We start from the raw sequence: 16,857 nt of genomic DNA, 5'->3' as shown, positions 1-16,857 counted from the left end.
ATGAAAAATAACAAGCTAACTGACAACAAACAGAACCACAGTCTGAATGTGTTAAGTTAAATCACATATGTATAACTGAAATGTTGTTTGTATCCAATTCAGTGAGAATACTGTTGAATATTCAGTTGGGTAGATCTAGTCAGATCAGGCAGCTGAGAGTATCAAGAAGTTTTCATCAACCATCAGAGTCTTTATGGTCCAAAGAGGAGAAGATTTCAGGACAAAGAGAAAAAAATAAGATCGGCTTCAGCTTTTTTCTTTCCACCTTCATTTTGTACGTTTGACATCTCTGTTGTAAATGGCATCAGCATGTTGATTAGATCCCACACTTTATTCGTTTGATTTCTTTTAACCCTGTGTATGTGTGTGTGTCTCTCTGTAGCTGACCGCTGTGTCGGATGCCAGACAGAAAGGAAAGTTGGGATGCCAGTGACAGCATGACTGTGGATGAGACATCACTTGTAGTGTGTGTGTGTGTTTATATAGATCTATGTTAAGTGTCAGAAGTCTCCTCACACCTGCAGTGAGATCCTCCCATCCATCATCAGGCTTTCACCGTAAACACACGAGCCAAAAACAAACAAAAAGAGTCCCGTCCACTCAAACACTTAACAAAACCTCTTCCTCTGAAAAACATCTGGCTTTGATCAGATTTCAGAAGCTCTCTGACACTGGAAACTCTCAGCAGTCACTGTACGCTCAGTCTTCACTTTGATTTCTTTGAGATTGTTTTGTTTTCATTGTGAAGCGACCGTCGACACGCTTTCGTTTTGTCTGTGGTCTTTCATCTCACAAAGTGTAGATGCTTTTATTTTGTCTGATAACTTCGAAAATAAACCCATTGAGTTGGAAACACTGATTCCCGTTCAGGCAAACACTGATTAGAGAGTACTGCCTTGTCTTTTGATGTCCAGTTAAGATCAGTCCATCTGTAAGTTGAGCTCTTTGATTCTTAGGGTCAGTATTTTTAAGTCAAGTGGCAAGACCATTCACACATGAGAATTGTGAACTATGGTATGAGTTTCAATAGGAAAGGTTTGGCCTTTGAAGGTTACGGAGAGAAACTGTTGATTATGTTGTGACGTCTTATGGTACACTATTATTAAGTTAATATGTTTATGATGGAATGAGAATGCTACAGTCCAGATCCTGGTTCTTGTAGTGACTCTTACACGTATACTGTGATTTCTAATGCAAAACAATGGCGTTAATGTGACACTACAAACAACAGCGAGTTGTTTTTATGTGTAGAGTTTTGTGTCTTTGCTTTAGTGATTAAGTTGCAGAAAGCAGGGTATGTCTAAAAAAATGAAAATGAAATGGATGAAAAGTTTGAATTTTTTTTTTAAATTTGCATAATCCTCTGTCATGGACGAACTTGCGCTTATGTTTTGTGTAGCTAATAATGCAGAAACATAAGTTGTAGATGGGAAATATTCCTGTATACATTTTAGCCCTAGTTTACAAGGATTTTAGGTCTGGTACTTTTTATTTAGATTTTTCTCTTCTTTTTTTTCATCGTTTTTAACATGGTACGTTAAAAATGGGTATAGTGCTAAATAGAAGCAGATGCTAATGCTAGCACCTGTAACAGCCGCAGTGTTTGCACAACTAATCACGTTAGCGAATACAACGGTGACATATTCTTGGTAAAATGATTAAAATGTAAACAATATCAAATTGTAAAGTAATCCTGGGTGGTCTGTTTTTTGATACTTGAATGATTCTGCTTTTATAGATAATTCTCTCTATATATGTATATGTATGTATTGTATGTATTTTTATTTTTTTTCTTTAACTTTTTGGTCATGTTTTTTTTGTCATATCTAGAGAGGAACGTCTTTTTAAAGCTCAACATATCATGATGTAAGTGAGCATGAGACCGTGACAGTGGAATCTCTGAGAGACCTTGCCACAGAATCAAAGAACGATTGTAAATAATCTTGGGCTTCCAGTCTTTTTTATGATTATTATTTTTCATAATTGTACATCCAATAAATTAAGAGATGGTATCCAGTGTCCTGTCATTTTTTTCTTACCAAAACCTTTGTGGCAAAAGAAGAATATTACATATGAATGTAAATTTGTATTGAGTTACAAAACCATTTTATTTAGCATAAACAATGACATTGTGTAGTGTTTTGATTGCATTTTAGGTGATTTGTTTCTTTATCGAAGTGTTTAGAGTTTTTTTTTTTTTTTTTTTTTTTTTTTTTTTGTGCAAATAATTGGTGAAAGTCAATGAAATTGCAAAAGTTTTATTCAAAACCATTTAGGAGCAGAAATTCCTTCATTTTAGACCTGCAAGATGTTAAAAGATAATTTGGACACAATATATAATTGTCCTGTTGAGCAGTATTACAGAAAAGATGGCAAAAACTTCACTTGACAGTACACACGATATAATTTAAACATTTCCCAGACAACAACATGCATACTTTTTACAATATCAAAGAATACGTTTGAAATGTGATTTTGCAAATTGGCAACAAAATATTTTTTAAGAGTGATGATAACATCTGATTTGTTCTGATTTGATTGTATATTTTTTGTGTTGACAAAGGTACCACAAAAAATATACAATCATGTAATTTTCTTTGGACAATGTCAGTGTTTAACAATTGACATTACCTTGTGCCTATATCTGTGTGCTGAAAATGTCCTGCTTTTTGTACTTTTGATGTCAATGTGCTGTTTGGTTCTTTTGTTCAATGGATTAATATGCTTCTAAAATTGTGAAATCAACTCAAAAAGTCAACTGTTAAGTAATGGCTCATTCTTTAAAGGTGAAGAAATCCATACATAATTGAGCCAAAACAACAGCAGCAATTTCTTAACCAATCACCAGGTTAACTTTGTAATATCCTCAAAAACATACAAATAAATGCATAAACACTACATAAAAACCTATTCTGACCAAGAAGTAGTCTTAAAAAGAGAGCTCACTCCTAGTTTAAGCAACAGGCCCTTGAACTTTTTCTCTCATCATGAAATGTTCTCAGATTTAAGTTTTTATGAAAGAAAATGTGTATATCTCATTTGGAAATGCTCAAGACCATCACTGCATTGTAACAGTCTGAGAGTGACTGAAATTTCAAGCATCAAAACAATATAAAGGTGCTGGTCATATAATTAGAATATCAGCAAAAAGTTGATTTATTTCACTAATTCCATTAAAAAAGTGAAACTTGTTTATTTATTCATTACACACAGACTCATATATTTCAAATGTTTATTTCTTATAAGTTTGATGATTATAACTGACAACAAAGGAAAATCCCAATATCATGAATATCAGAAAATTAGAATATTATGAAAAGGTCCAATATTGAGGACATCTGGTGCCACACTCTGATCAGTTAATTAACTCAAAACCCCTGCAAAGGCCTTTAATTAAATGGTCTCTCTGTCTAGTGCTGTAGGCTACACAATCATGGGGAAGACAACCATTGGCACCTTGCACAAGGAGGGCAAGGCACAAAAGGTCATTGCAAAAGAGGCTGGCTGTTCACCGAGATCTGTGTCCAAGCACATTAATAGAGAGGCAGAGGGAAGGAAAGGATGTGGTAGAAAGAAGTGTACAAGCAACAGGGATAACCGCACACTGGAGAGGATTGTGAAACAAAACCCATTTAAAAATGTGGGGGAGATTCACAAAGAGTGGACTGCAGCTGGAGTCAGTGCTTCAAGAACCACTACACACAGACGTATGCAAGACATGGGTTTCAGCTTCACATTCCTTGTGTCAAGCCACTATTGAACAACAGACAGCGTCAGAAGCGTCTCGCTTCAAAAAGGACTGGACTGCTGCTGAGTGGTCCACAGTTATGTTCTCTGATGAAAGTAAATTTTGCATTTCCTTTAGAAATCAAGGTCCCAGAGTCTGGAGGAAGAGAGGAGAGGCACACAATCCACGTTGCTTGAGGTCAAGTTTCCACAGTCAGTGATGGTTTGGGGTAACATGTCATCTGCTGGGGTTGGTCCACTGTGTTTTCTGAGGTCCAAGGTCAACACAGCCGTATACCAGAAAGTTTGAGAGCACTTCATGCTTCCTGCTGCTGACCAACTTTATGGAGATACAGATTTCATTTTCCAACAGGACTTGGCTCCTGCACACAGTGCCAAAGCTACCAGTACCTGGTTTAAGGACCATGGTATCCCTTTTCTTAATTGGCCAGCAAACTCACCTGACCTTAACCCCATAGAAAACATATACGGGTATTGTGAAGAGGAAGATGTGATATGCCAGACCCAACAATGCAGAAGATCTGAAGGCCACTATCAGAGCAACCTGGTCTCTCATAACACCTGAGCAGTGCCACAGACTGATCCACTCCATGCCACGCCGCATTGCTGCAGTAATTCAGGCAAAAGAAGCCACAACTAAGTGCTGTACATGCTCATACTTTTCATGCTCATACTTTTCAGTTGTCCAAGATTTCTAAAAATCCTTTCTTTGTATTGGTCTTAAGTAATATTAAAATTTTCTGAGATTGGGATTTTCCTTAGTTGTCAGTTATAATCATCAAAATTTAAAGAAATAAACTTTTTAAATAAATCAGTCTGTGTGTAATGAATAAATATAATATACAAGTTTCACTTTTTGAATGGAATTAGTGGAATTATCAAACTTTGACCAGCACCTGGATAGGAACAGAGAGCTGCTCCCAGAGTTCATGTTAATTATGAAAAATTTACATTCATTTGCAATTAGCCTTTGTCTTGTACATTTATATTAATTGTTTCTTGACTACTCTGCATTTTTGTCAGAGAACCCCAAATAATTGGTAAACGTTGTAATTCAAATATCTTTTTGGTCTCATTTCACACCATTTATTAAACTGTGGTCACTGATAGCAAAGGGTTGTACACTTTCTTCCCATCTACAGAACAGGTCCCATGTGCCAACAGCTCCTGAATGGTGATCCAGTTGTCCAGGATGCGTCGGCTGCGTTTCTTCATACTCTTTTTCTGGCTCAGCTCAAGTATAGAAGCCTGTCCTTGAGGTCCAGAGTCTTGTTCCTTCTCTTTCTCCCGCATGAAGTCCAGTCGGCTCTGCATCATGAACTCACGGCGTCGCCGTTGCTCGCGAGCTCTCAGCAGCTGCTGCTTACGCTCCTCCTTGCTCCAATAGCGTCCCATCTTCATTTCACTGACCGCATCATCGTCCGTGGTCATCCCACTGCGCTCTTCTCGAATCTTCATGGCACGAGCCTTTAGCAAACGGTCTCTTACCGGACGTTTAGCGACATAACGTGAGCCATCGCTGCGGATCTTTACCTTCCACTCCATTTGAGGTGAAGATGGAGGCAGTGAAGAAGTTATAATCAAAGAAGTTGCAAGAGCAGCTGTGGAGTCTCTGTTTAGACAGGTTAAGGTATTGGAGTGAGAAGGAACCTTTTCATTGGCATCCCTTAATTCTGGACTGTCGTTTATAGACACGTCCCTCAACTGCATGCAACTCTGGTAGCGTTGAGGCAGCGTGGTACTGCAGCGGCGACGGGACAAGTATGGACTGTTTTCAGCACTCCTTCCACCTTTCACGATCCCATTTGCATGGGAGCCCCTTCGTGCTCCATCCAAGCCCTTTCTACTACTCCCGCCATTCCGGGATAACGACCGAAGCCTTGCTGGAGTAGAGTTTTTGTTGTCCGCTGTTTCTTCACTCTTTTTCTTGGCATCTGGTGGTAGGTTTAGATTCTTATCCCTACTTGTGCTTGTTCTGTGACGGGGCGTCCGAGGTCGCATGGTTGCAGAGGCACTGGAATCTCCAGCCCCAGACAGTGAAGGGTGTCGTTCACTTGCCAAAGGTGTGCTTCTGCAACTTTCCCCGCCGGTATTATAAGCGCTTGTACTCTCCTTATCAGAGCGTTCCCTTTCTGGGATCTCGTTGATATCCGACAGGTCATGGTGGATCGCCTCTGCACCTCCACACCTGGCCTTTGCTCCTTTTTCTTCATCATCATCTTCATCCGCTGGCCAGACCTTCAGGCAGCGTTGGCGCAACTGTTGCATCTTTTGAGCCCGCAAAACATTACGCCACTTAAACTCCAGGTGGCGTATTTCCTCATCTAGAAGGGCAATCTCCTGATGCATCAGGCTCTCGTTACAATTCGTGTCTATAGGAACACCTGCCCCTGCAAAATCACCCCCTCCTCCTCCACCATGGTTCCTTCCATCCAAAAGGGAAAGTGCATTTCCGTTCTTCTCGTAAAGGCAGCGGATCTCTAGTAGCTCTCGGTAACGTTCATATTCCTCTTCAGTTAACCCTGGCATCAGTGCTCTGCTAGTCACCAAGCCTAGTGATTCAGGAGCCCCGTGATCCACCGCTCCCTCCCCATCTGGCCCCAGCAGCGAGTCACTGCTGTAGTGGATGTATTCCCATCCGTGCTGAACAGTGCGGAACTTGCGCAAACTGCCAGGTGTATTGGTGGCATTGGTCGTGCATGCGCTGGTGGCATCGTCAGCCAGCTCGGAGGACTCTTCACAGCGTGTACTTTCATCTGTACGACCCACCCCGCTGTCCAGCTCCTGGCTGTTATTGAGCGCAGTGTGCCACAAGTTGGGCCGAGCAGCTCGGACCCCACTGATGTCGCTCAGCAAAGAGCTAGTTTGCCTTCGGTGATGAGGGCTGGGTGAGTTAGAGACATTTTCCAAGTCTTCTAGATCCAGGTCCATACCCAACTCCAAATCCAGATCATCAGCCTCATTCTGCCAAAAATGAATGTTACAAAATAGGAAAAGAAAAGAACTAAATTAGGAAAATATTAAAATCATGCCAGGAACTGTGTGCAGAGCAATGAGTTTAGACTATAAACATTCTGATTGGTCTAAAGCAGTGGTTCCCAGCTACGGTCCTGGAGCCCCAAAACTGCACATTTTGCATGACTCCTTTACCTCGCACACCCATTTTAAGTCTTAGAGTCTCTACTAGTGAGCTGTTGAGCTTAAGGAGAAGAAAAAAAACCTTAAGGAGGTAAAATGATGTAAAACGTGTTCTACCTGTTCTCTGTACATGGCTGGGATCTACTAGTCTAGGTTCGAGGTGTCATATTCCATGCCTGGAGGTCGACTGCCCTGTACAGATTAAACACACCTGAACCAGCTACCAATGTCTTCAGGATTACTAGAAACTTCTAGACAGGCAGGTGATTTAGAGCTGGTTGGAGCGTAACACTGCAGGCCAATGGTATGACACATTAAAACAGAAAACACATTAAAATGTCCCTGCCTGAGCAGCAGAGGGCAGTGTTTGTCTGAGTAAGCCCAAGTCTGGACACTGTAAATGACTGTAGGGTCTTTTCTCATCTGTCGTAGGAGACATTTAAACATGAGAGGTTTCTCAAATGAGCCATCTGTGCTGGGAATATACTGGCCCAAGGGCTCACACACAATCTGGAGCGTCCAGAAAACACAGAACACACACACACCTGTACTACTGACCCCAAATCCTAAAAACTGTAGAATCTCCTCTCTGGTTTTAATCATTTTCCACTAAATGTTTTATTATTATTATTATTATTATCACAATTAGATTTTTACTTTATGCCAAATTCATGAATACATCTGACAGTATTCTAGACATTGAATACAACTAACAATGATTTTTTATTTAGAACTGGACCCAAATGGGTCTTATTCAGACCAATTTTCATCAACATAACCTTGTTGAGACCTGTACATTTTAATCAATATAAATATCTGTCTTTGTGGGTGACAGATCAGCATCTTTCTATACTTAATTTATCAAGATTATTATATGCAAATAAGATGTATTTTTCGAGATCTTGATTACGTTGTTTCCCTTGTATGCATCAAGCTAAATGAACTTCATAAACATGCCTCAGACTTCAAATGTTGACTTGGTTTGTTTGTATTCATGAACCGGGTCGTTCCTCCGAGGTTTGCATTATGTTTTATTTAAATATTTACCAATGGGATTCAGACTGTTGCTATGGCTTCCACATGGGCTAAAGATGATAAATCTGGTTTTTAAAGCATGTTGACAGACAATGAGGTTTGGGACCAATCGATGAAGATGAGTCACACTGATCAACATCTGTGTGTTGATTTAAACACTTGTTTGTTGATCTTAATTCTCTCTCTACTCTGCTGTAGCTTTGTCATCTGATTTAATGTTTTTACCTTGTCAGAATTAGCTGTTTTTAATCATGAACACTGCATGGTATACTATATCCAACAATGCAATGCACCCAAGTTGACCTTCAATTTCATTGTGTTGCATTAAACCGTATCTGCAGTAATTAATATGGCAATACAAAATTGTGATAAAAAATGGAAAATCATTTCCAATATGATAAATGGATGCCACTTAGTTAACCTGCAATGTAATGTGGTCATGTGATCTACTGCTGCTTGAATCTTTTTAAAGAGTTGGCAGTATATAAGTGTAATACACAGTGTTCAGCAAGCAGTATTTATTATTCCATTCTGAACACAGCCGATGTCTCAGGGTGCTATGGAAATCTGTCAAAGGAAATTAAATGGACATGGTGACTCGCTGTTGGAAGTGGTGTATTATGAGATGTTCGAAGTGTGTTTCTCTCTCAAGCGTAACCTTGAGCAGAACAAAAGACTGTCGAACCGACCCTGTGTGTCCTTTCATTTTATTTTTTTTCTCTCCCATCCATTTATTTCCTCGTCTGGGCTTCTGTCACTCTGACCTCTCCTGTCTGTTTCATTGTAAACAGAGAACAGAATAGAGCCATGTGGTCACCTGTACACTAAAACACCTTTGTCTGTTACTGCTTGATTAAGCAGACCATTATACACTTCATATAATGTCTGAATATTAAATCTGTGGCTGTTAATAGCCTTAGTAATACTTTGTCATTCACCAAAGTGCATTGTTTCCAGCACTGGCACTGCGCCACTAACTAAACCCACAGCCAAATAAACCATATCCTCCAATTTTGTGTTCACGCTTCAAATTGAATGCAATGAGATAAAGGCACAACAATTCAAAGACAGTAAATTGACTGCATGTCTTTCAGTTACACTCCCCCTGCTGCAATAAGACAATTCTGTAGGAAACACTGCCAAAGCAATTAACTGAATTGAACTAAGTGATCATATCTGACTGTGCTAAGATAGGCCTACAGTGTTTATTATGGTTTATTCCAATGACTTCAAGGTGAGTCTCACCTCAATATCTGCTCGTGCCAGTAGCAGAGAGATGTTGGTGCTGTCCTCTCTGGTCAGGATGGCCACTGCTTCCTCTCTGTCCTGCACATCCATCCCATTTATCTGAACACAAATACACATACACAAATACATGTATGTAGCTGTAAGAAGCCTATCATTTTTAATAAGATAGCATAAAATGGTTTTATTTAGTTGAAGGTGTTTGGATGCGGTATTCTACTGGCTCACTATTAAAAACAATGTTGTTCAAGCCTCTTCCCTTAAACTCAACTCAACTTGAATGGTTGTCTATCAGAGTGGTTTAATTACCTGCAGTATTCGGTCTCCCTCACGGATTCGGCCATCTTTAGCAGCAATGCTATTAGGGTTCACCTGCAACGACAAGTCACAGTGTTATAGTATTAATATTGACCTCTCATACATCTTTAAGGAATATTCCAGTTAAATGCAAGCTGTTTGTTACCAAATAATTCAAACTACGCAACCTTTTGGAGCTGTTTTGGTAAACACGTGTTGAATCGCCTTCATGGTGTGCAGAATCCACGGATTAATCTGATGGATTGGCTTATGAATGTCTGTAACTTATGTCACTAGCTGGGATTCCATCCAGTTTAACTTATTCGCAAAATTGGAATATCGCATAAAACATTCGCAAATAAAGCATGCCATTTGTATCCAAGGAGTCAAAGAGAACAAAATAGCCAATTCCTGGAAATCTGGCAGTAGATATCACAAAATACAATAAATGTGGTCATTACTTTCGGAGGTGGATGCTGCTGCTTGGGAACGCAGTCTGAAAACACTCAGATTTAATCAAAAAATAACTTAATTTGTGTTCTGAAGATGAACGAAGGTCTTATGGTTTTGGAGCAACATGAGTAATTAAAGACAGAATTAAAAATTTGTGCCTTTAAGATAATGCCAACACTCACAAAGACTTCAGATGATGGCAGCTGGACACACAAAACTGACAAATATTATCCTTTTATTGCCTTTAAGGGTAAGTTTTTTACTGTTGCAATGTTTGATATCTGTATAGGAACAATATTTACTCTTTCTTTGAGAGAATTGGATAAAAGGCATATAATAATCGAAAAATATATATATTGTTTTACTTTTGGATGTTAGAATTAGAATGCAAATAATTTTTTTATAGAATAACGTCATCAGACGCCATTTGAAGCAAACAGACAGACTCTGGATGAAACTATGATTACCCTACTTTTAAAGCATACGTTTTATTTAGACAATAGGTCAACATAATATTCACATACAGTATGCAGTTCATAGGGGACGTATTGTATTAACCCTGCAGTTACAGCATGAAATAGACTACTTTTAAAACTATAACATTCACCTATTTTATCCTTCCTCACAAATGCAAGTTTATATCTGTTGCATGTACCTAGTTACTGTGTATACTGAAACGAATGCACACTGGGAACTTAATGGTTATATTTTTAACATATATTTTAATTTCTGAAACTATAAAATAGCCATGCAAAAAGTTTTTATTCTTTTTCAAAAACAGGATTAGTTTAAAATGCATCTGATCAACAGCACCTGTGCATGTTTAACCTATATTACTTCTTTACAATACACCATTTGCTTTAAGTGGGTGATTTCTGCCATATAAACATGTTGAGTTAAAGGTGAGGAATAATTTACAAAAACCATAACAGTCGAGCCACAGAGTCAGCTGTGTCAGGACGCTCAAACAGCAATGTTTTGATACAGTGTTTTGGATTTAATGTGACGTTTTATTTAAATGGATGATTTATCTAACAGTTAAACATCAGGGCGTAGGTTCACAGTCCTCCCTCAGACTTCATTCATAATTCATCGGTCAGCAGGTTCCCATTATTCCCCATTCCTCACCTCACCCACATAGATACCCAGATCCTCTTCATCGTCAGTGCGGTAACACACCATTAAACCCAGTTTATCTTGCTGAGAGGACTTATACAGTTCCACCTCCTAAAGGAAAACAGATAGTGAGAGAATTAAACACACACACAGATGAGACGCTTCTGCAGCTGTATTTCAGTCTAAAGCAAATGTATCCTCAACAGTGCTGACCTCATACTCCAGGACATCTTGTCTGTCCACCTCATGTTGACTGATGTCAAAGTAGTCCGTTGGGTCGTAGTACACATGGTCTGCAGCAGGACTGAGGAGAGAAACCATATCAAAGAGCAAAAGATGGAATTAACCAATAGAGTGACATACAGAAATGAAAAGTCACGGAAAAGTGACTTTGTGACCAGCGTTAGTGTTTGTAAGTGAAACACGTTATTGGAGGCAAAGCATGTAATTGTTAATTGTATCATTTTCAACATTATACCAAAGTAGTTAATTAATCAGGTAGTTAATTATCTATTTTTGCAATGCATGACAATGATAATGACAATCAATGCACATCTCACATAAATATGTACAAATATTTCAAATATTGTCACTTGACCAAAAAAAAAAAAAAGACAACATTCAAAAGTTTGGAGTTTTTTGTTTTGTTTTTTTCAGCAAAGATGCATTAAATTGATCAAAAGTGAAAGTAAAGATTTCTGTCAAATATATGAAGCAGCACGACTGTTTTTAACATTGATAATAACCATAAAGGTTTGTTGTGCAGCAAATCAGCATATTAGATTGATTTCTGAAGGATCATGTGACGCTGAAGACTGGAGACATTATACGAAAATTCAGCTGTACATCACAGGAAAAATTACATTTTAAAATTGCAATAATATTTCACAATTTTATTACTGTTTTTATTGTATTTCCGAGCAAACAAATGATTTATAAGCATAAGAAAATTCTTTAAAAAAGTTAAAATCTTGCTGACCCCCAAACTTTTGAACAGTAGTGTGACTAATTATTTGTATTGTATGTATAATGTACATAGATCATAATAGCAGTGATTTTGCTAGTACTGTTCCCTAACAGTGACGTCTGTTCTCAAAGCTGTACTCACAGCTGGCTGAAGAGGTATGGCTCTGGGATGGGTGGCAGCGGAGGGGATGGACTGTTGTGATGGACGGGTCTGCCTAATGTCACCATGTGCTGGAAGCTGATATCTGTCTGCGTCCCGCTGTCCACACAGTCAGTCATTACCGCCGTCGCTCCAGCAGCTCCAGGTCCGGCTGCTTTCCTCCTCGGACCCCACCTCACGCTCCTCCGGCAGCGCAGCGCATGCAGGCTCTGCTCCGGAGAGAGCCCAGTCAGGTCTCTGTTCACCTGGACAAACACACACACATCACCGCAGCGAATCTTCAAATGTTAGACGAGTTAAACAGGTCATGCTGTCCATTTTTCTTCAATATTTTAAAACGAAAGCACTTGAAAACATACTTTTACATAACTCAAGTCCAAAAATAATAAATAAATAAGCTGAAAAAACATGGTTATCAAATTACTGCCCACATTTATGCATTAGCAACAAGTTCAGAATCATGCTAAGATGATTTGTATAGGTAATGCACATACAGAAGACAAAAAGAGCCTGTATACGTCAAAGAGAGAATCTGAAAAATGAATTAATGAATTCTAATGAATAAATTGTGGCTGTGACCAGTGTTATTTTTATATATTTTTATAGATTTAAGTCATAATTCAGCTTTACAATAACAGAAAGAAATTATGTTACAATGAATATAGAAAAATATATATGTGAACATAATACATGAAAATTTGAAAAGGAAAGTGGAAATGATATCTTGCATTAATGCTGAAAAAGATCATTGAGGAAAGAAGCCTTGACAATGTGAGGGAATGATTTCAACATAAAAATGCATAGACTGAATGTTTGTTAGTATGAGAGACATTTGTTTGACTAACAGTGGACAGCTGTTGGACGCTTATCGATGTACATAACAAAACTAGTTTGATAAACACACCCATGTACCAGATGTGGTTTTTTTAAAAGGACAGTTCGCCCAAAAATGTGGTTTTATTAACAAAGTTCGGGAGAAGCACGATCAGATAATCATCCAATTTGATACAGGTGCATCTCGTTTAGCTAATCATCTTATAGCACGCACGCGTATATATATCCAGTCTTCCTACCTCCTGTCCCACGACAGTTTTTCGGCAGAAAAGCATGCAAAGTAAATGTCTTTAGAAACGGCTTGAATTTGAATTACTGCAATTAACGTTACTGCTATAGACATGTCTATTGGTACAATGGTTTATAAAACTAAACATGCTACATTGTTTCAAAGCCTCTATTTTCACAGTCCATACTACAACAGGAAAACAGCATCCCAAATTTATCTGCTCCGGAGGCTGTTTAAAAGGGCCCGAAGGCCAAAACAAGAGGAAAAGATGCTTTTCCAACAGGACTGTATTAATTCAGACAAGGTTTGAGCAATTGTCAAATCAGCCAACAACTACAGCAGCCAAAGCAAGCATGAAGCTACTTTTACTTGCAACACGGGCCTGCACATCTCAGTATTTCCATCCTGTTACTTCTGCTAGCAGTGCAGGCTACACAGGTTCTTCAAGACATCACACACCCCAGCCCCTTCCCACGACCCACAGCTACAGCAGCTGAAGCAAACGTGAGGCCGCCTCCATTCGTAAACGCGCCCTCAACTCTTCCGCTCCCTCATGCTACTAACCATTTTTCTGTTCAGTGGCCTCCAGCTCCAGATTTGCCAGAAGGCAGAGGGTACCAAGACCTATTATTGGTCAGGCCGATTATTTTATTTATTTATATATCTATCTCGAACCCTCTTCAGCCAACCCCTCTAACGCCAGCTCATCCCCTTTCACTAAAACTCCTAATCTACCATAGCTAACTCTTCTATCATGCCCAATCTATCTGTAACGGTCAATCCTCACTTCAGCCATCCTTCCGCAGGAGCTTTCTCTGTATCTCCCCACCGCCGCAGTATTGTCCGCTCCTGCAGGAGCTTTTTCTGTTTTTTCCTCACTGCCGCAGCAGTCTCCGCTTCCGCAGGAGCCTCTACCTATATTTCACCACTGCCGCAGCAGTGTCTTCTCCCGCAGGAGCCTCTACCTATATTTCACCACTGCCGCAGCAGTGTCTGCTCCCGCAGGAGCCTCTACCTATATTTCACCACTGCCGCAGCAGTGTCTTCTCCCGCAGGAGCCTCTACCTATATTTCACCACTGCCGCAGCAGTGTCTGCTCCCGCAGGAGCCTCTACCTATATTTCACCACTGCCGCAGCAGTGTCTGCTCCCGCAGGAGCCTCTACCTATATTTCACCACTGCCGCAGCAGTGTCTGCTCCCGCAGGAGCCTCTACCTATATTTCACCACTGCCGCAGCAGTGTCTGCTCCCGCAGGAGCCTCTACCTATATTTCACCACTGCCGCAGCAGTGTCTGCTCCCGCAGGAGCCTCTACCTATATTTCACCACTGCCGCAGCAGTGTCTGCTCCCGCAGGAGCCTCTACCTATATTTCACCACTGCCGCAGCAGTGTCTGCTCCCGCAGGAGCCTCTACCTATATTTCACCACTGCCGCAGCAGTGTCTGCTCCCGCAGGAGCCTCTACCTATATTTCACCACTGCCGCAGCAGTGTCTGCTCCCGCAGGAGCCTCTACCTATATTTCACCACTGCCATAGCAGTGTCTGCTCCCGCAGGAGCCTCTACCTATATTTCACCACTGCCATAGCAGTGTCTGCTCCCGCAGGAGCCCTTTCCATCCTTCCCTACTGCCGCAATTCTCGCTGCCGCAAGAGCCTCAAAAATAAATAAATAAATAAATAAATAAAAATATATATTTTATGTCCATTCTCCAATTCAACCTCATCAGGCTCGCTTTTGTCTAACTCCGGAACGCCCAATCTAAATTCACGATGGACCCTCATTTCATCAACGACTCTGGTTTAAAAAAAAAAAAAATTAATCGAGTAACAAAATGTGTTGTTGCTTAATTATACTGATGTGCGCATGCACAGTAAATCTGATGGGTAGGATAAAATGTCAGGACCCCGGACCTTTATTTAGTCGGGTTGACGTACCTTTTCAGTTCTGTGTATGTGATGTGACGCTAGTTTTACTTAAAGTCAAATGCTCATGAACTGACTGTCAGAGCAGTTCTGGAGATGTTGTTCATGTGTTCAAGTCCTCATTTAGTGAGACAGCAGACGCAGAAATTACCGCGAGAGTAATGCGCGCTTCAGTGTGTGTGTGAAAAAGGAAGTCGCGCTCCTGCTCCATTCATTAACAGAGACACACAGAACATGCAGGATTTACATTTAAACACTGTTCCGTCTTAATATTTAGAGATATTAATTCGTGAATCGGATGTAAGTGCATTTTACCTATTTTGATTAATTCATTCATTCAAAAAAAAAAAAAAAAAAAAAAAAAAATTCATTGCGAAAGAACCCGACGTGAGATTTAGAATAAATTAAAAGAGGCTTCGAAGCAGAGGAATTTGCCTACATCATTTTTCGTAATCGCGTTACTCGAGGAATCGTTTCAGCCCTAATCTTAAGCAGCTCAAAAGGGGCCTCTCACATAATCCGATAGATGCCCTCGGTTGTTGTTCATCAGACATTTAAAAAAAAAACAAAAAAAAAAAACAACAAAAAAAAAAAAATTTTATATATTCCTCCTTAAATCATGTTGTGTACTTGAATAATAGAAGCCTCTCAGTTATCGTTTCTTCGGCCAAAGTAAGGGCCCTCCAGCCATCGTTACAATCTCCTTGCCTATTTCAGCATCGGACAGGGCTCTCCCTTCCGGTGCAGCTGGGCAGTGGCTCCCTTCGGTCGCAGTGTGAGCCTTTCATCTGTCATTGAGTTGCGCTGCGCGCTCAGCGGCAGATGGGGGTATCCCTTCCGGTGCAGCAGAGCCGCAGCTCCCTTCGGACGCAGCGAGAGTCCCTCCATCAGTCGCGTTTTCTTGCCTACTCCGTATCGGACGGGGCTCCCCTACCGGTGCAGCAGACCCACGGCTCCCTTCGGTCGCAGGGTGAACCCCCCGTCTGAGTTATGTTGCATGCTCAAGGGCGGACCGGGATCTCCCTCCCGGGGGAACACAGCCGCTGGCTCCCTTCGGTCGCAGCAGGAGCCCTCCATCCGATGCATCAAACCGTTCCTCGAATCTTCTTGCCTATTCTGCATCTGATGGGGCTCTCCCTTCCGGTGCAGCAGACCCACGGCTCCCTTCGGTCGCAGGGTGAACCCCCCGTCTGAGTTATGTTGCATGCTCAAGGGCGGATAGGGTTCTCCCTCCCGGGGGAATAGAGCTGCTGGCTCCCTTCGGTCGCAGTGAGAGCCCTCCATCAGACGCATCAAGCCATGCCTCGCATCGCAAGGGGGACTCGCCTTTCCGGTGCAGCAGAGCTGCAGCTCCCTTCGGACGCAGCAAAAGTCCCTCCAACAGTCGTATTCTAGTTAGCGTCAATCAGGGCTCTCCCCTCCGGGGCAGCACTCCTACTGCAGAGTTGCGAACCCCCTACGGAGGCTGGGAGAACCCTCAGAGGCAAAAAACCGTGCCTCCATAAACCCGCAATGGGGGACTCCCCCTTCCGGTGCAGCAGAGCCGCAGCTCCCTTCGGATGCAGCGGGAGTCCCTCCAACAGTCGCGTCTCTTTGCCTTCTCAGCATCGGACTAGGGCTCCTCTTCCGGTGCAGCAGACCCACAGCTCCCTTCGGTCGCAGTGTGAACCCCCCATCTGAGTTATGTTGCATGCTCCACGATGGCTAGGGATC

At 41.1% G+C, this 16,857-nt stretch overlaps 2 protein-coding genes across 2 annotated transcripts in view; one reads left to right on the top strand and one right to left on the bottom strand.

The window, feature by feature from the left end:
- The window catches only part of LOC113094045 (ankyrin repeat and SAM domain-containing protein 1A-like), a 96,705-nt gene extending 94,693 nt beyond the window's left edge, over positions 1–2,012 (top strand). The window contains exon 28 of the mRNA XM_026259675.1: positions 383–2,012. Coding sequence (XP_026115460.1) covers positions 383–386 — 4 coding nt within the window. The 3' untranslated portion in view covers positions 387–2,012. The remainder of the gene's footprint in view (positions 1–382) is intronic.
- A 2,559-nt stretch (positions 2,013–4,571) lies between these two features.
- The window catches only part of LOC113094060 (PDZ domain-containing protein 4-like), a 34,116-nt gene continuing 21,830 nt past the window's right edge, over positions 4,572–16,857 (bottom strand). Inside the window, exons 2-7 of the mRNA XM_026259702.1 lie at positions 12,140–12,402; positions 11,245–11,335; positions 11,044–11,142; positions 9,475–9,537; positions 9,166–9,267; positions 4,572–6,711 (exon numbers count right to left, since the gene is read on the bottom strand). Coding sequence (XP_026115487.1) covers positions 4,837–6,711; positions 9,166–9,267; positions 9,475–9,537; positions 11,044–11,142; positions 11,245–11,335; positions 12,140–12,402 — 2,493 coding nt within the window. The 3' untranslated portion in view covers positions 4,572–4,836. The remainder of the gene's footprint in view (positions 6,712–9,165; positions 9,268–9,474; positions 9,538–11,043; positions 11,143–11,244; positions 11,336–12,139; positions 12,403–16,857) is intronic.

The sequence above is a fragment of the Carassius auratus genome, unplaced genomic scaffold (assembly GCF_003368295.1).
Source record: "Carassius auratus strain Wakin unplaced genomic scaffold, ASM336829v1 scaf_tig00215236, whole genome shotgun sequence".
NCBI classification, from domain to species: Eukaryota; Metazoa; Chordata; class Actinopteri; order Cypriniformes; family Cyprinidae; genus Carassius; species Carassius auratus.
Note: the sequence above shows the minus strand (reverse complement) of the source record. Positions and strands in the feature narration are given on the sequence as shown.